Source organism: Triticum urartu, chromosome 5 (genome assembly GCF_003073215.2).
Source record: "Triticum urartu cultivar G1812 chromosome 5, Tu2.1, whole genome shotgun sequence".
NCBI lineage: Eukaryota > Viridiplantae > Streptophyta > Magnoliopsida > Poales > Poaceae > Triticum > Triticum urartu.
Window position 1 is genome coordinate 583,704,005 of NC_053026.1, and position 19,656 is coordinate 583,723,660.

General features: G+C 47.4%; 1 protein-coding gene across 1 annotated transcript; it reads left to right on the top strand.

Annotated features, from left to right (window-relative positions):
* The first annotated feature begins 13,759 nt into the window (after positions 1 to 13,759).
* LOC125510955 lies at positions 13,760 to 15,853 on the top strand. The gene is made up of 3 exons (XM_048676239.1): positions 13,760 to 14,501; positions 14,601 to 14,793; positions 14,890 to 15,853. The coding sequence occupies exons 1-3, from the start codon at positions 14,076 to 14,078 to the stop codon at positions 15,417 to 15,419; spliced, it is 1,149 nt and encodes a 382-aa protein (XP_048532196.1). The 5' UTR covers positions 13,760 to 14,075; the 3' UTR covers positions 15,420 to 15,853.
* The last annotated feature ends 3,803 nt before the right edge of the window (positions 15,854 to 19,656 follow it).

The window sequence follows — 19,656 nt, forward strand, 5'->3', positions numbered from 1 at the left end:
AGCAAGACTTCTCCCATGTCCTCAGGAACAAAAGTAACTACTCACAAAGCATAAACATGTTCATAATCAGAGGGGTACTAATATGCATATAGGATCTGAACATATGATCTTCCACCAATTAAACCAACTAGCATCAACTACAAGGAGTAATTAACACTACTAGCAACCTACTAGCACCAATCCCGGACTTGGAGACAAGAATTGGAAACAAGAGATGAACTTCCGGATGATAGCGTCATTGACAGAATTCTTCAATCACTGCCACCAAACTACAAGAGCTTCGTGATGAACTATAACATGCAAGGGATGGATAAGACGATTCCCGAGCTCTTCGCAATGCTAAAGGCTGCGAAGGTAGAAATCAAGAAGGAGCATCAAGTGTTGATGGTCAATAAGACCACCAGTTTCAAAAAAAAGGGCAAAGGGAAGAAGAAGGGGAACTTCAAGAAGAACAGCAAGCAAGTTGCTGCTCAAGAGAAGAAACCCAAGTCTGGACCTAAGCCTGAGACTGAGTGCTTCTACGGCAAGTAGACTGTTCACTGGAAGCGGAACTGCCCCAAGTATCTGGCGGATAAGAAGGATGGCAAGGTGAACAAAGGTATATGTGATATACATGTTATTGATGTGTACCTTACCAGAGCTCGCAGTAGCACCTGGGTATTTGATACTGGTTCTGTTGCTAATATTTGCAACTCGAAACAGGGACTACGGATTAAGCGAACACTGGCCAAGGATGAGGTGACGATGCACGTGGGAAACGGTTCCAAAGTCGATGTGATCGCCGTCGGCACGCTACCTCTACATCTACCTTCGGGATTAGTATTAGACCTAAATAATTGTTATTTGGTGCCAGCATTGAGCATGAACATTATATCTGGATCTTGTTTGATGCGAGACGGCTATTCATTTAAATCAGAGAATAATGGTTGTTCTATTTATATGAGTAATATCTTTTATGGTCATGCACCCTTTAAGAGTGGTCTATTTTTTATGAGTCTCGATAGTAGTGATACACATATTCATAATGTTGAAGCCAAAAGATGCAGAGTTGATAATGATAGTGCAACTTATTTGTGGCACTGCCGTTTAGGTCATATCAGTGTAAAGTGCATGAAGAAACTCCATACTGATGAACTTTTGGAACCACTTGATTATGAATCACTTGGTACTTGTGAACCGTGCCTCATGGGCAAGATGACTAAAACGCCGTTCTCCGGTACTATGGAGAGAGCAACAGATTTGTTAGAAATCATACATACAGATGTATGTGGTTCGATGAATGTTGAGGCTCGTGGCGGGTATCATTATTTTCTCACGTTCACAGATGATTTGAGCAGATATGAGTATATCTACTTAATGAAGCATAAGTCTGAAACATTTGAAAAGTTTAAAGAATTTCAGAGTGAGGTTGAAAATCATCGTAACAAGAAAATAAAGTTTCTACGATCAGATCGTGGAGGAGAATATTTGAGTTACGAGTTTGGTCTACATTTGAAACAATGCGGAACAGTTTCGCAACTCACGCCACCCGGAACACCATACCGTAATGGTGTGTCCGAACGTCGTAATCATACTTTACTAGATATGGTGCGATCTATGATGTGTCTTACAGATTTACCGCTATCGTTTTTGGGTTATGCTTTAGAGACGGCTGCATTCACGTTAAATAGGGCACCATCGAAATTCGTTGAGACGACGCCTTATGAACTGTGGTTTGGCAAGAAACCAAAGTTGTCGTTTCTTAAAGTTTGGGGCCGCGATACTTATGTGAAAAAGCTTCAACCTGATAAGCTCGAACCCAAATCAGAGAAATGTGTCTTCATAGGATACCCGAAGGAGACTGTTGGGTACACCTTCTATCATAGATCCGAAGGCAAGACAATCGTTGGTAAGAATGGATCCTTTCTAGAGAAGGAGTTTCTCTCGAAAGAAGTGAGTGGGAGGAAAGTAGAACTTGATGAGGTAATTGTACCTGCTCCCTTATTGGAAAGTAGTTCATCACAGAAACCGGTTCCTGTGACGCCTACACCAATTAGTGAGGAAGTTAGTGATGATGATCACGAAACTTCAGATCAAGTTATTACTGAACCTCGTAGATCAACTAGAGTAAGATCCGCACCAGAGTGGTACGGTAATCCTATTCTAGAAGTCATGTTACTAGACCATGATGAACCTATGAACTATGAAGAAGCGATGGTGAGCCCAGATTCCGCAAAATGGCTTGAAGCCATGAAATCTGAGATGGGATCCATGTATGAGACAAAGTGTGGACTTTGGTTGACTTGCCCGATGATCGGCAAGCCATTGAAAATAAATGGATCTTCAAGAAGAAGACTGACGCTGACGGTAATGTTATTGTCTATAAAGCTCGACTTATTGCAAAAGGTTTTCGACAAGTTCAAGGGATTGACTACAATGAGACTTTCTCACCCGTAGCGATGCTTAAGTCTGTCCGAATCATGTTAGCAATTGCCGCATTTTATGATTATGAAATTTGGCAAATGGATGTCAAACTGCATTCCTGAATGGATTTCTGGAAGAAGAGTTGTATATGATGCAACCTGAAGGTTTTGTCGATCCAAAGGGAGCTAACAAAGTGTGCAAGCTCCAGCGATCCATTTATGGACTGGTGCAAGCCAATCGGAGTTGGAATAAACGCTTTGATAGTGTGATCAAAGCATTTGGTTTTGTACAGACTTTTGGAGAAGCTTGTATTTACAAGAAAGTGAGTGGGAGCTCTGTAGCATTTCTGATATTATATGTGGATGACATATTGTTGATTGGAAATGACATAGAATTTCTGGATAGCACAAAGGGATACTTGAATAAGAGTTTTTCAATGAAAGACCTCAGTGAAGCTGCTTATATATTGGGCATCAAGATCTATAGAGATATGTCAAGACGCTTAATTGGACTTTCACAAAGCACATACCTTGACAAAGTTTTGAAGAAGTTCAAAATGGATCAAGCAAAGAAAGGGTTCTTGCCTGTGTTACAAGGTGTGAAGTTGAGTAAGACTCAATGCCCGACCACTGCAGAAGTTAGAGAGAAGATGAAAGATGTTCCCTATGCTTCAGCCATAGGCTCTATCATGTATGCAATGCTGTGTACCAGACCTGATGTGTGCCTTGCTATAAGTTTAGCAAGGAGGTACCAAAGTAATCCAAGAGTGGATCACTGGACAGCGGTCAAGAACATCCTGAAATACCTGAAAAGGACTAAGGATATGTTTCTCGTTTATGGAGGTGACAAAGAGCTAGTCGTAAATGGTTACGTCGATGCAAGCTTTGACACTGATCCGGACGATTCTAAATCGCAAACCGGATACGTATATATATTGAATGGTGGAGCTGTCAGTTGGTGCAGGTCTAAACAAAGCGTCGTGGCGGGATCTACATGTTGGAAATATGCCCTAGAGGCAATAATAAAAGCATTATTATTATATTTCCTTGTTCATGATAATTGTCTTTATTCATGCTATAATTGTGTTATCCGGAAATCATAATACATGTGTGAATAACAGACACCAACATGTCCCTAGTGAGCCTCTAGTTGACTAGCTCGTTGATCAACAGATAGTCATGGTTTCCTGACTATGGACATTGGATGTCATTGATAACGAGATCACATCATTAGGAGAATGATGTGATGGACAAGACCCAATCCTAAACATAGCACAAGATCGTATAGTTCGTTTGCTAGAGTTTTCCAATGTCAAGTATCTTTTCCTTAGACTATGAGATCGTGTAACTCCCGGATACCGTAGGAGTGCTTTGGGTATACCAAACATCACAACGTAACTGGGTGACTATAAAGGTAGACTACGGGTATCTCCGAAAGTGTCTGTTGGGTTGACATGGATCGAGACTGGGATTTGTCACTCCGTATGATGGAGAGGTATCACTGGGCCCACTCGGTAATGCATCATCATAATGAGCTCAAAGTGACCAAGTGTCTGGTCACGGGATCATGCATTACGGTACGAGTAAAGTGACTTGCCGGTAACGAGATTGAACGAGGTATTGCGATACCGACGATCGAATCTCGGGCAAGTAACATATCGATTGATAAAGGGAATTGCGTACGGGGTTGATTGAATCCTCGACATCGTGGTTCATCCGATGAGATCGTCGTGGAGCATGTGGGAGCCAACATGGGTATCCAGATCCCGCTGTTGGTTATTGACCGGAGAGTCGTCTCGGTCATGTCTGCTTGTCTCCCGAACCCGTAGGGTCTACACACTTAAGGTTCGGTGACGCTAGGGTTGTGAAGATATGTATATGCAGTAACCCGAATATTGTTCGGGGTCCCGGATGAGATCCCGGACGTCACGAGGAGTTCCGGAATGGTCCGGAGGTAAAGAATTATATATAGGAAGTGCTGTTTCGGCCATCGGGACAAGTTTCGGGGTCACCGGTATTGTACCGGGACCACCGGAAGGGTCCCGGGGTTCCACCGGGTGGGGCCACCTATCCCGGGGGGCCCCATGGGCTTAAGTGGGAGGGAACCCAGCCCATAGTGGGCTGGGGCGCCACCCCCCCAAGGGCCCATGCGGCTAGGGTTGGGGGAAACCCTAGAGGGGGCGCCCCCTTGCTTGGGGGGCAAGCCCCCCACCCTAGGCCGCCGCCCCCCCTAGTAGATCTCATCTACTAGGGCCGGCGCCCCCCCCTTGGCACCCCTATATATAGTGGGGGGGAGAGGAGGGATTTTACAACAGCCCCTGGCGCCTCCCTCTCTCCCCGTTACGTCTCTCTTCCTCGTAGTATAGGCGAAGCCCTGCTACTGTGACACCCTGCATCCACCACCACGCCGTCGTGCTGCTGGATCTTCGTCAACCTCTCCTTCCCCCTTGCTGGATCAAGAAGGAGGAGACGTCTCCCGTCCCATACGTGTGTTGAACGCGGAGGTGCCATCCGTTCGGCGCTTGGTCATCGGTGATTTGGATCACGTCGTGTTCGACTACATCATCACCGTTCTTTTGAACGCTTCCGTGCGCGATCTACAAAGGTATGTAGATGCATCCAATGACTCGTTGCTAGATGAACTCCTAGATGATCTTGGTGAAACGAGTAGGAAAATTTTTGTTTTCTGCAACGTTCCCCAACACTACGTGTGAAGCGGAATACATAGCTCTTCGGAAGCAGCAAATGAAGGAGTCTGGATGAAGGAGTTCGTATCCGATCTAGGTGTCATACCTAGTGCATCGGGTCCAATGAAAATCTTTTGTGACAATACTGGTGCAATTGCCTTGGCGAAGGAATCCAGATTTCACAAGAGAACTAAGCACATCAAGAGACGCTTCAATTCCATCCGGGATCTAGTCCAGGTGGGAGACATAGAAATTTGTAAGATACATACGGATCTGAATGTTGCAGACCCGTTGACTAAGCCTCTTCCACGAGCAAAACATGATCAGCACCAAGACTCCATGGGTGTTAGAATCATTACTGTGTAATCTAGATTATTGACTCTAGTGCAAGTGGGAGACGGAAGGAAATATGCCCTAGAGGCAATAATAAAGTTATTACTTATTTCCTTATATCATGATAAATGTTCATTATTCATGCTAGAATTTTATTAACCGGAAACATAATACTTGTGTGAATACATAGACAAACAGAGTGTCACTAGTATGCCTCTACTTGACTAGCTCGTTGATCGACGATGGTTATGTTTCCTAGCTATTTACATGAGTTGTCATTTGATTAACGGGATCACATCATTAGGAGAATGATGTGATTGACTTGACCCATTCCGTTAGCTTAGCATTTGATCGTTTAGTTTGTTGCTATTGCTTTCTTCATGACTTATACATGTTCCTATGACTATGAGATTATGCAACTCCCGTTTAGCGGAGGAACACTTTGTGTGCCACCAAACGTCACAACGTAACTGGGTGATTATAAAGGTGCTCTACAGGTGTCTCCAAAGGTACTTGTTGGGTTGACGTATTTCGAGATTATGATTTGTCACTCCGGTTGTCGGAGAGGTATCTCTGGGCCCACTCGGTAATGCACATCACTATAAGCCTTGCAAGCATTGCAACTAATGAGTTAGTTGCGGGATGATGTATTATGGAACGAGTAAAGAGACTTGCCAGTAACGAGATTGAACTAGGTATTGAGATACCGACGATCGAATCTCGGGCAAGTAACATACCGATGACAAAGGGAACAACGTATGTTGTTATGTTGTCTGACCGATAAAGATCTTCGTATAATATGTAGGAGCCAATATGGGCATCCAGGTCCCGCTATTGGTTATTGACCAGAGAGGTGTCTCGGTCATGTCTACATAGTTCTCGAACCCGTAGGGTCCGCACGCTTAACGTTCGTTGATGATATAGTACTATGAGTTATGTATGTTGGTGACCGAATGTTGTTCGGAGTTTCGGATGAGATCACAGATATGACGAGGAACTCTGGAATGGTCCGGAAGTAAAGATTGATATGTGGATAGTAGTGTTTGATCTCCAAAAGGGTTCCGGAATTCACCGGAAGGGGTTCCGGATGTTTCCCGAAATGTTTGGGCACGAGAACACTTTATCTGGGCCAAAGGGGAAAGCCCACGAGGGTTTTGGAAAGCGCTAAAGGAAGTTTTGCGGAGTCCAGGGGCCATACGCCAGGGTCCCTGGCGTCTGGGTCCAGATGCCGGGAACCCTGGCGTCTAGCCCTGGAGTCCGAGAAGGACTCTTGCCTTTCGGGTGAAACCGACTTTGTGGAGGCTTTTACTCCAAGTTTCGACCCCAAGGCTCAACATATAAATAGAGGGGCAGGGCTAGCACCCAAGAGACATCAAGAAACACCAAGCCGTGTGCCGGCAACCCCGTCCCCTCTAGTTTATCCTCCGTCATAGTTTTCGTAGTGCTTAGGTGAAGCCCTGCGGAGATTGTTCTTCACCAACACCGTCACCACGCCGTCGTGCTGCCGGAACTCATCTACTAATTCGCCCCTCTTGCTGGATCGAGAAGGCGAGGAAGTCACCGAGCCGAACGTGTGCAGAACTCGAAGGTGCCATGCTTTCGGTACTTGGATCGGTCGGATCGTGAAGACGTACGACTACATCAACCGCGTTGATATAACGCTTCCGCGAACGGCCTACGAGGGTACGTAGACAACACTCTCCCGTTGCTATGCATCACCATGATCCTGTGTGTGCGTAGGAAAATTTTGAAATTACTACGTTCCCCAACAGGAATCGCTACGCCGAAAAGCAAAAATGCTCCTGCCCAGGTTCCGTCTTGAGACGGCGGCGCTTCATCCTGAAAGTCTTCTTATTTTTTAGAGCAAATAGCCTCTTATATTAGAAGATGGGCACTAGAGGGAATTTGTGGGCCCCACAAGGGGGCAAGGCGGGCCCAGTGGGATAGGGTGTGCCCTTGCCCTGTGGGCCCATGGTTAATCTTCTCCGGATCTTTTTCTTTCTAGTATTTTTTGTATATTACAAAATACATTTTCGTAAAATTTTAGGTCATTTGAAGCTTCGGAGAATAGCTATCTCTATTGTAGCTCTTTTAGGTTCAGAATTCCAGTTGCCGACAATTTTCCTCTTCATGTATATCTTGCACATTAAGAGAGAAAAGACATTATAATTGCATCATAAAGTGAAATGATGATCAAAGACATTATACATAATAGTAGGAAAACATGATGCAAAATGGACATATCAATACGTCTTTAACATATTTATAATTTTTGAAATATTCATGCTATATTTACATGAGTTCTATATGGTTTTGGTGCACTTTTATATTATTTTCTGAACTAACATATTAATCTAGAGCCCAGTGCGAGTTCATATTTACTGCTTGTTTTGTTTTTTTACAGAAAATCGATACATACGAATGCCCAAACACGACGAAACATTTTGACATTTTTTTGGAACATAAGAGATACCAAAGCTTTGGGGGAGAACCAGAAGACCCATAGGGGCCCCACAAGGTAGGGGGCACACCCGGGGGCTAGGGAGGGCCATCCTGCCTTATGGCTCCCTCGTAACTCCTTTTGGCATGATTCTAACATTGAAAAAATCCTATAAATTGAGAAGCCCCTAGAAAGAAACCTAGAATATTTACTCCACTACCGCAAGCCTCTGTTCCGAAGCGATCTCATCTAGAGACCTTTTTTGGCACTCTGCCGCAGAGGAAAGCCATCACAGAGGCCATCTTGATCAACCTTCTTGCCTCCATGGTGAACCAGTAGCTATGTGTTTGATCTCTCTCTCTCTCCCTATCTATCTCTCTCTCTCTCTCTCCTCTCATGTACTTGATTTGGCATGATTTTGATGTATCATGAGCTTTATCGTTGTAGATGGATTGGAAGCCGACATGGGTGTCCAGATCCCGCTGTTGGTTATTGACCGGAGAGTCGTCTCGGTCATGTCTGCTTGTCTCCCGAACCCGTAGGGTCTACACACTTAAGGTTCGGTGACGCTAGGGTTGTGAAGATATGTATATGCAGTAACCCGAATATTGTTCGGGGTCCCGGATGAGATCCCGGACGTCACGAGGAGTTCCAGAATGGTCCGGAGGTAAAGAATTATATATAGGAAGTGCTGTTTCGGCCATCGGGACAAGTTTCGGGGTCACCGGTATTGTACCGGGACCACCGGAAGGGTCCCGGGGGTCCACCGGGTGGGGCCACCTATCCCGGGCACTTTAAGGAATTATCATGTGATTCAATTGTGTTAGTAATGTTGAGAGACACTAATGAAAGTATGAACCGTAGGCCTTGTTTCTAAGCATTGAGACACCGTTTTCACATACTTTTGTTGCTTGCTACCTTACTGTTTTTAATTGTTCAAATTCTAAATAGTGATTTCTACCATCCATATTACACATATATCATCATCTCTTTACCGAACTAGTGCACCTATACAACTGACAATTGTATTGGTGTGTTGGGGACACAAGAGACATCTTGTATTCGGTTGCAGAATTGTCTGAGAGAGAACGATGTTCATTCTACACCTTACACGGATTGATAAATCTTTGGTCATCCACTTGAGAGAAATTTGTTGCTGCCTACAAAATTGTGTGCTTAAAGGCCCAACAAAGTCTACAAGAATAAAGTTGCCTATTAGATATCATGGCCTCGCCCATATCCTAATTGAAGGTTGGGCTCTACAAGAGTTTGCCCGAGGTCTGATCGGACATGGCCTTGGGGCTTCACCGGTCAAGCAAGATGCTTGATCCATCGATGTGAGGCTTGGTTCCGAGCACAAGGCCAGATCCGACGCATGGCCAACGTCGTGGTCCTAGTCCAGGATTGAACCTGGTCTGACACTAGAATGGTAGCTCGCCGTGCGAATCTACAACATACTCCAGGTTACCAAATCCGATGATCTGACGCGGAGTGAAGTTTTTTATGTGGCTGAGGTGGCTAGTCAAATCAGCATAAAACATGATGTTGCCGAAGACAAAAAGTTATCCCGTAAAGAAGTTCATGCCACAGCCGATGCTATTGTTGATTTGAAGACGAGCCATCGAGCCGCTTCGGCTACAAGGAGGGGCACGCACGGGCCACCAATGAAGGAGTCGAATCCGACAGATCTCGGGTAGGAGGTCTTGAGCTGGTTGCCTTGGCACAATGGTAACAGGACAAAGAAGGGACACAATGTTTACGCAACTTCAGGCCCTCTTGAAGAGGTAAAACCCTACGTCCTGCTTTGTTGTATTGATTGTAGGTTGGGTACAAAGTACAGGTTGATCTACCTCGAGATCATATTCGAATATCTCTACCTCAACGGTCTAAACCCCTCGGCTTATATAAATGTCGGGGGTACCTAGGGTTATAGATATGCAGGTTGCGTCTGGAGATAAACATGCCGAAGATTGCATTTGTGCCTTGGAGTATGCGCCAATTCTTTAGAAGATTCCATCTTGGGTACATCATGGGGCCTGATGGATGTGGCGAACTGGTTGGTCGTTTGGGGGTCCTCGGCCAATCCACCTCTGGGAGCCGACGTGATTAGTACCCCCCCCCCTATGTAGGACACCATCAGCACATGCCCTTGCGTCTAGTCCTACATGGCGGGCACATCGAGGTGCCCTGGGTGTCGGGATCTTGTCCGCGGACATCACGTTAGCCATATTTGAGCAAAGTTGCTCTTGTTTTGGTCGTTGCAAAATCTGAAGTTGAAATTTATTTTAGGGTTCATCAGTCATCAATGGTTTGCGAATATCTTTGCACTCGATAGCTCCGAGCACCATCGATCCAACCGAATTTCTTTTAAATCTAGAATAAATACTCTAATATTATATATTTTATGTAGTAATTAAATTTCTCATTATTTGAATAGTTTATAAATGTATGGGCATCTACGATGAACGTAAATTAGGAAGTGAATTTTTTAGTTCTCCCTAAGTATGATGTTTATATTTATTCAAAGCAGTTGTAGTACAACTTGTGTTTTTACCGAAAAGATGAAGCACAACATGGGTAGGTTGCCCTGCTACTATCTGGAAATAATCGGACAACTGGTGACAAAAAATGTTTTTAAAAATGTAGCTGAAAAATCAAAACATCTTGCTCAAATGTCTCTCGAGCTTCCGTAGGGCACTAGGCCCACCACCCTAAACCAACCCTATCCAATCCCAGCCATAAGAAAACTTAGAGGAAATGGTTGATCAAGAAAAGAAGGAGATCAATAAGGACAATTGATTTATAAATTGTTGTTTTTCTTTTCATCATGGGTTATTCTGACCTATCTTGAATCGTTGAGTTGGTTGTCCGCTATATTGATCAAATGATCTCGTGAATACCTTTGCATTGATTTGAGATTTCCCTTTTTGAGGTTGCATTGATTCGAGATTTGAATATGACGAATGTGGTTGCCCAAGGAACAAATGGGGGAGGCCGACCCTTGTCCGCGGACATCACATTCGCCAAATTTGACCAGGGATGCTCTTGTTTTGGTCGTTGCACAATCAGATGCTGAAATTTATATTAGGCTTTGTCAGTCGTCACTGGTTTGAGAAGATCTTTGCCTCGATAGCTCCAAGCACCATCGATCCAACCGAATTTCTTAGAAATCTAGAATAAATAATCTATTATTATATATTTTATGTAGGAATTTTTTTTCGTATTATTAGAACAGTTTATAACTGTATGAGAGTTTGCGATGAATGTAAATTAGGAAGTGAATTTTTTTAGTCTCCCCTAAAAATGATGCTCATCTTTATTCGAAGCAGATGTAGTAAAACATGTGTTTTCCCGGAAAAATGAAGCACAACATGGGTAGGTTGTATCGGGAATATATCCGGTGCACCCACACTTGTGGTGCTACCGGTGCACCGGATGCAATAGAACATTTTTAAAAATCTGAAAGAAAAATCTAGCACATTGACACCACATCAATGTATGTTGTCGCAAAATTTCGTATCAAAATTTGAAACATTTCTTGAGATACAAAAATGAAAATTTAACATCAGTGTGACAATGGGCCAAATTTAAAGCCCAACTTATGATATCTACTATTTGGTGTTGAATTTGCCATTTTTTGTTTTTAAAGCTATATTTTGTATTTGACTTGAAATTTTGTGACAACCTACATAAATGTTGTGTGTATGTGCGATTTTTTCAGAATTTTTCAAACATTTAAAATGTGCAACATGAGTTCGGTGCACCGGTAGCACCACAAGCACCGGTGCACCAGATATTTTCCCAGGTTCTACTACCACTATGTGGGTATAATCCGACAATTAGTGATAGAGAAATGTTTTCGACCCGTAGCTGAAAAATTGAAACACTATCGAGCTTCTGTAGGGCAGTAGGCCCACCACGCTAAAACAACCCTATCCAATCCCAATCATAAGAAAACTTAGAGGAAATGGTTGATCAAGAAAAGAAGAAGATCAATAAGGGCAACTGATTTATAAATTGTTGATTTTTTTCATCATGGATTATTCTGACATATCTTGAATCACCGAATTGGTTGTCTGCTATATTGATCGAATAATCTTGTGCATGCATTTGCATTGGTTTGAGATTTCCTTTTTTGAGGTTGCATTGGTTCAAGATTTTGAATACGACGAGTGTGGTTGCCCAAACGAACAAATGGGGATGGCTTGCTGTTGTCTGTGGACTTCACGTTAGCCAAGTTTGACCGGGGATGCTCTTGTTTTGGTCCTTGCAAGATCTGATGCTGAAATTTATTTTCTGCTTTGTCGGTCATCACTTGTTTCAGAATATCAATGCGCTCGATAGCACCTAGCACGATCGAACCGATAGAATTTCTTCGAAATCTAGAATAAATACTCTACTATTATATATTTTATGTAGGAATTAAATTTCTCATTATTTGAACAGTTTATATCTGTATGGGTGTTTGCGTTGCGGGTAAATTAGGAAGCACATTTTTTTGGTCCTTCCTAAATATGATGCTAATTTTATTCGACGTTGTACCAGTACAGCATGGGTGGGTTTTACTAATACTATCTTAATATAACAACTGGTGACAGGAAAATATTTTAGAAATTGAAGCCGAAAAATTGAGACATCTTGCACAAATGTCTCTCGAGGCACTGGGCCCACCATGCTAGAACAACCACATCCAATTCAATCATTAAAAAAACTTAGAAGAAATTGTTGATCAACAAAAGAAGGAGATCAATAAGGATAATTGATTTATAAATTGTTGATTTTTTTCCATCCTGGATTATTCAGAGCAATCTTGAATCGTTGAATTGGTTGTCTGCTATATTGATCGAATGATCTCGTGCATGCCTTTGCATTGATTTGAGATTTCCTTTTTTGAGGTTGCATTGGTTCGAGATTTTGAATACGACAATTGTGGTTGCCCAAGCGAACAAATGGGGGTGGCCGGTTCTTTTCCGCGGACGTCAGGGTAGCCAAATTTGACCAGAGATGCTCTTGTTTTGATCGTTGCAAAATCAATTGCTGAATTTTATGTTAGGCTTTGTGAGTCATCACTGATCTTAGAATATCTCAGCGCTCGATAGCTTCAAGCACCATCGATCAACCGAATTTCTTCGAAATCTAGAATAAATACTCTACTATTATATATTTTACGTACGAATTAAAGTTCTCATTATTTCAATAGTTGATAGTTGTATCGGCGTTTGCGTTGCGGGTAAATTAGGAAGCAAATTTTTATGGCCCTCTCTAAATATGATGCTTATTTTGACTCGAAGCAGTCGTAGTACAACTTGCATTTTCCCCCCAAAAAAAGAGAAGTACAACATGGGGTGTACCATAACGAGAAACCAACAATTGTTGGTGGCTAGGAAATGTTTTAGAAACTGTAGCAGTGATTCTAAAAAAAACTGTAGCAGGAAAATCGAAACATCCTGCTCAAAAGTCCTTACGTATGTTCTAGGCCCAACACGCTAAAACAGCCCTATCCAATCCAACCAAAAAAGATAAAAATATCTCTGTAAAAGAAAGAAAAAAACTTTTAAACGGGTCGGTAGCACTAGCAGTAGTCCCTCACTATCCAGTCCACTCCACATCTCACGCCCGCACGCCACCCACGGCCCCCCACCTCCCAGCGCGAAATCCCTATTCTGCCCCTGAGCTCCAGCAGATGGCCCTGGAAAGGGCCGGCCATTATCTGGGGGCAAAATGGGCATGCGCAACCGTTCCCTGGCGCAGACGGCAAACGCCGTGCGAGGCGCGTGTCACCGTCGGGCGACCAGCCGCTCGCCCCACTCCGCCACGTACCCGCTGGGCCAGCGGGCCCGCAGCCCGCCACGTCACCCCGCCCCCACCTGAGCCCTTTAAGACCCCGAGGCTCCCCTCCCGTTTGAACCCCCTTCGCTCGCTTGTAAACTGTGAAAAGGAGACGGGGAGGGGAGGCGACCGGCGACCGACCGTGGGAGGGAAGGAAAAAAAAAATAAACCAGCCGCCCGCCGGGAATGGCCGCCGTCGCCGCCGGCGAACTGGACGGGCAGTAGAGGGCGTCCTATCTCTTTTTTTTTTCTGCGTGTGTGTGGTAGGAGCGGTGGTTGCAGTCGGGACTGGTGGTGGTGGTGTGTAACTGCGCTGGTGTGGTTGGTTGGAGTTCGGGATTGGGGATGGCGTGGTTGCGGTAGTGGTTAGGATTCACGCGATCGATGCCGTTCCAGCTCAAGGCCGGCCACCACCACGGCGCCATGGACGGGAAGCCGCCGCCGCCGCCGCCGCTCGCGCCCGCCCCGACGCCGCCCGCGCCGCCCAGGGTCTCCCGCCTCCGCAGGCTGCTCGTGAGGGTCTCCGCCTCGGAGCGCCTCGCGGTGGCCGGGGACGGCAAGGAGCGGGAGAAGGAGGAGAGGCCGGTGGGCAGCGGGGAGGCGGAGGTCGGCTCGGTGGGGCTCGACCGCATGGTGCTCAGCTTCATGGAGGACTCCGCGGCCGTCGAGCGCCCGCCGCGCGGCCGCTGCAACTGCTTCAACGGCAGCAACTACGAGGAGAGCGACGACGAGGAGGGCTTCTTCCTCCCCTCCGGCCAGGCCTCCGCGCCTCCCCCGTCCGCGGCCGGCGACACCCTGGAGGCACTCAAGGTACTACTGGAATTTCCGCATGGCACGCCAACCCCTCCCAAATTGGGAAAAGCCGCAACGAATTTACGAGGCGGTTGCCTCCTTTCCCTTTGCGTGCAGAGTTTGGTGCAGAGCGCCAGCGTCGCCGAGCGGAACCTTCTCGCCGACGCTTCCAGGATCACCGAGCGGTGCGGCAGGACCTGCAAGGGCAAGGCCGAGTGCCGCCGCGCCGTCGCCGACGGCCTCAGGGCCCTCGGCTATGACGCCGCCGTCTGCAAGTCGCGCTGGGAGAAGACCAAGTCCTACCCCGCTGGTACACATCCCGTCCTCCTCGATTCACCTAATTAAGCTCGGCGTATTCCCCTTTCATGGCATGGCAGGGGCTTACCGGACCTGTCTGTCTACGCAGGGGAGCACGAGTACATCGACGCCGTTGTTGGGGACGGAGCGAGGCTGATCGTGGAGGTGCACTTCAGGTCCGAGTTCGAGGTGGCCCGGTCGACCAAGGCGTACCGCGCGGCGCTCCAGGCGCTGCCGCCGTTGTTCGTTGGCACGTCCGACCGGCTCGGGAAGATCGTGTCCGTGGTGGCGGAGGCGGCGCGGCAGAGCATGAAGAAGAAGGGGCTGCACTTCCCACCATGGCGTAAGCCGGAGTACATGCGCGCCAAGTGGCTGTCCCCGCACGTCCGCACCGGCGACAAGGCGGCCGCCCCGTCCCCCGCCGCCTCTGCAACTGCAACTGCGACGGCGGTGTCGGCGGCGAGCTTCTCCGGCGAGTTCGAGCTGCTGTTCGGCATGAACCCGAGCGGGGGGGTCTCGTCCACCCCCGGCGAGAAGATCACGGTGGTGGTGTCGCCGTGGCGCCCGACGGAGGAGGCGGCGAGCAAGAAGCAGCAGCCCAGGGCGAAGGTCGTCACGGGGCTCGCCGCCGTCCTCTGAGCGTGGCGAGGCGAGGCGGACAAAATAACCGCCAGTAGATGGACGGATCCCCAATTTTTCCACCCACCGCCTTTTCCGTTTCTTTCTCCTCGGCGCGCTTCGATCCGTTGGCGGATCCAGTTTTTGGTGTTTCCGTGTTCGTTTTTCCGGGGTTTTTTTGTTTCGGAAAAAAGAGAAAAAAACACTCCCATCCCCTAGCAGCACCATCCATCCTCCATTAATTTCGAGTTTTGACCCCCCCCTGCCATGTAATTTTTGTTCTCGCCATGAGGAGGCCGTGGAGCTTTGGTGACGCTTCACCCCCTCCCGCCGACTAGTACTAGTAGCAGCAGCTGTAAGAGAAGAAGAGGGGGATCGTCCGGCGAGGCTTCTCGCCGGCTGTTCTCTGCTTGCCTGTAGGAATTGATCAATCTAAGACTTACCTTGCCAGTGAAGAGTTGTTATATAATCTTATGGATGGTGCTTGCTATTGCTATTGCTATTGCTATTGCTATTGCTATTGAAGAGATGATGAACTATGATGAGCAATAATTCAAGTTTATGCCATGTTTTTCCCCACTCTGCTCTGCGGCATGATGAATTGAGTGAGCCGAACTGTGTGGCGCTGGTGCTGTTACTGTGATCCGCCATGATTCCGGTCGGGAAGATTCTCGCCGGAGGAAACGACGAAGGAGCTTTGGATTTGGGCGAGGGAGCACGCCATGATGCACAGCCGAACGCAGATCATTCACCTGGCCGAAACAAGGCGAGGACTGATGAGGGCCGGGGCCCATGGGTTCCCAGGGTGGGGGCCCGTCTATCCAGTAAGCAAGCAGAGTATTCTATCCGGTGGCGCGTCAATCCGGGATTAAAATAAGGTGGGGAATGCGGAGAACTGCGCGCGATCGTCGTGAGAGGCAGCCCGCTCGTGCATTCTCGGGCGCCGCGCCCACCCCCTCTGCCGCGGCATCGATGCCTCTGCCACCATCGCGACTCGACCCGACCCATGGGGGTGGCGTGAGTGACCACGCTCTGCCGCTCGCCGCTTTTTCTACCCCGCCCCGCCTTTGCCCCGCTCCCACTTCACCCCCGCTTTCACCGCGGTAAAAAAGGGGAGAAGATCTGCGTCCCCGTCCGGCACCGGGAAAAGGAAAAATGAAGACCGCCGGGTGCAGCAGGATTCTCGTGACGCCAGGCGACAGGCGTTCGTTTGACGACGATTTCTCTTTCACCTGGGCGGATGAAGACCCTGGCGTCCTCGTAGACCCACCCGCACCGTTTGTACAAATCTTTATGGAGGTCACATGATGTGTGCTCTCCAAGTAATTGTGCGTGTGGAGCAAAAATAAAGTGAAATTGGCTCTAATTTTCCCGAGAGAAAAATACGATCGAGGTTTGCTTGGGGTTGGGGCGGGGTGGGGCGTGGAGGCGCGGCCATCGTGCTTGGCGAGTGCCCCCGCTACGGGGACGCGAGATCCTGGGGGCCATGATTACACTGATCGCGCCTTTTGTCCGTAACCCGCCGAGCGAAGCCCCGGCTTCTTTTCCTCGTCTCGTCCGATCGATCTTGCGTCAGGGGAACGAACAAAGGGCGCAGCGGTGAAACCGGACGGGACGTCTCTCGGGGACGGTAAAGAAAAAGGGCGCCCGAGTGCGAGTGGTACCTACTGCTGCTGGTGGTGCTGCTGCGTGGTAAAAAACCTGTCGCAGGCGGTGGTGGTGGTGGTGGTGGTGGTGCTCGTGGCTTTTGACCGCCCTCCCCAGGCCTCGTGGCTGGGCCAAGAGGGACCAAGTGGCTGGCTTCAGTGCAACGCTCGCTCGGTGATCTGCTCTTGGTGTGTTGCCCCAATCGGATAAAAACTTTTACTCCATATGTAAACAAATACTCCCTTTGTCCTATAATATAAAATCATTTTTTACATTAGTGTGTAGTGTAAAGAAATCATGTTATATTATTGGACGGAGACAGTATAAGTGATCTATAAACACCCTGATATTTCTTTAGGGGGGTAGCTTTTACCAATTGATTACGCCGCTGGTTTTAAGGAGCAATATCCTTGTGCATTGTCCGGACAAAAGTATATATTTTATATCTAGAGAAAGTAAATTTATCTTTGTCTCGATTGATACACAAGCTTGTAGTCTCCAACTATAGAAGAAGAGTCATCATATCTGCGGCCGTCATATCATCTATAGAGCACACTTCATATGGATATGAAGGCTATAGTAGTAATGTGCAAACACAAAGTCGCCATATACGGCCTTCATATCTTTCTCACTTGAGATCATATCCTAACATCTCACATGGGGCCCACGCACCGCCCCGCCCATGATATCTTATCCTCACACTGACCGCGTTACTCTTTCTAATTTCTTTAGTCTTTTCACACATCGCTTGATCCCCTTCGACAGAGCTTGCTGACGACGTAGCGATCTACACCAGATGTGAAGGGAAGGCCAGTCTATCTCCAAATCCATGGTGACATCACCTCTTGAATCTTTTTCTTCCTGAGGCACCCTGTTGCCATCCCCTCGCCCCCATCAGGTACCGCTAGCTGGGACAATTGATGGCGCATTAATCCCGGTCATCAGGTGTGTGTATGGGCGGCGGCGAGGGGGGGGGTGCTTCCCAATTTTGTGGAAGGCGCCGCCATGCTACGAATGGGTCGTCTGGTTGGAGGGCTACGCGACGATGTCGGTGTTGCAGGGTTGTGGAGGCAAATCGATTAAGGAGTATATGCCGCGGTGGCAACATGACTCATGCTGCAAAAAGAGTGATACCAAACCTCCGAGCGCAACATGGCCATGTTGCAACCCCTCCAAGTGCAACATGGCTCATGTTGCAGAGTGCCATTATGCAAATCCTTGAGCGAAACCTGCTAGCGAACATGACCTATGTTGCAAACCTTGTCAGCTGGATCGGACGGCTATCTCACGATGGATCCAACAACTCACGGTCTGGACGATATCTTCAAAAGATTAGCTGGCCAACGCGTAACGTTATCCCAATTTTCCGGGTAAACGATATGAATCTATCGATCGATCACGCGTTGCATCGGCCGCAGCGAAGCCACATTCACAACTTCGACTTAGCCCGCGTGTCAGGTGGGGTGTCACACATGTTCTACCTTATCCCTCTCTTCTTCTTCCTGAATCATCCATCTCCCTCTCGTATATATCCCCTACTCAGGACAGACTCTTGCATCGACCACCGTGCACAACACCTAGTTGCGATCTTCTCCTACCTTCACTGGAATACCTGGGGGAATCATCGTTGCGATCTTCTCCTGCCGTCATCGGAATACCCGGGGAACCACCGTTGCGATAGCTACCGAGCTGCTGCCCGCTGCTGCATGCTAAGGGGCCTATCTATGCAAGGCCAACAACCGTTTGCCACATGTGCTACTGCAAAGGGTTGGCCGGCGATGCACCGATGCCACAAGTCCAGAGTTGCAACCAACGAGTACCAATTTGTGACCAACAAGGTCGGGAGCTGCAATTTGCGTGAGACGGTGTTACGACGAGGGTGTGCGGGAATTTTGGCAAGGGCGTGCTAGAGCTACGATCGGAAGGGGGGGGTGCTTTGAAGGCGAGGTAGAGAAGCTACAACTGATAAGGAGGATGATTTGATGGCGAGTTTGAAAAGATACTATCGACGTGGGATAGTGTTGCGGCCAACACGATGAGTCGTTGATGCTTTCAATTACAGTTAGCTATTTATCTCGGAGAAGCACGATGTGGGTCCGGCCAGGCGATATTATGAGTCAAGTTGTGAATGGTGATTGGTGCCTACCGCAAAGCTGCTATTGACGGGGGTGCTACTATGGATGAGGGCATGTGCGGGGCTCATGGAGGCATTGTAAAGAAGGACTGGTTGGATCATGCGCGGCTAGTGTTGCATCTAACTGCCATGCGGAGGGCAATCGGACGGCCGGTGCTACAACCTATTGCTATTGTTGATCGGCCGACTGACGCCTAGCATTGTCCCTTAAAAAAATCTCGGTCATTTGTATCGATTGATGCGCGTAGCTGTGCGATTCGATCTATCTAACCATATACTCCGTATGATGCAAAAAGAAGAAAGGGACAAAGAAATTAAGAGCGGGCAAGGGAAGAAGAAAGCCATTAAAGAGGTCCTCCAAATCATCAAATAGCTTCTCTCTCTAACATGGCCTACACACACCCAAAACAGCATGTAACCTCCCACCGTTATGAATTCGTGATCAGGACAGGACTGCCATTTTTAATAAACAAACAG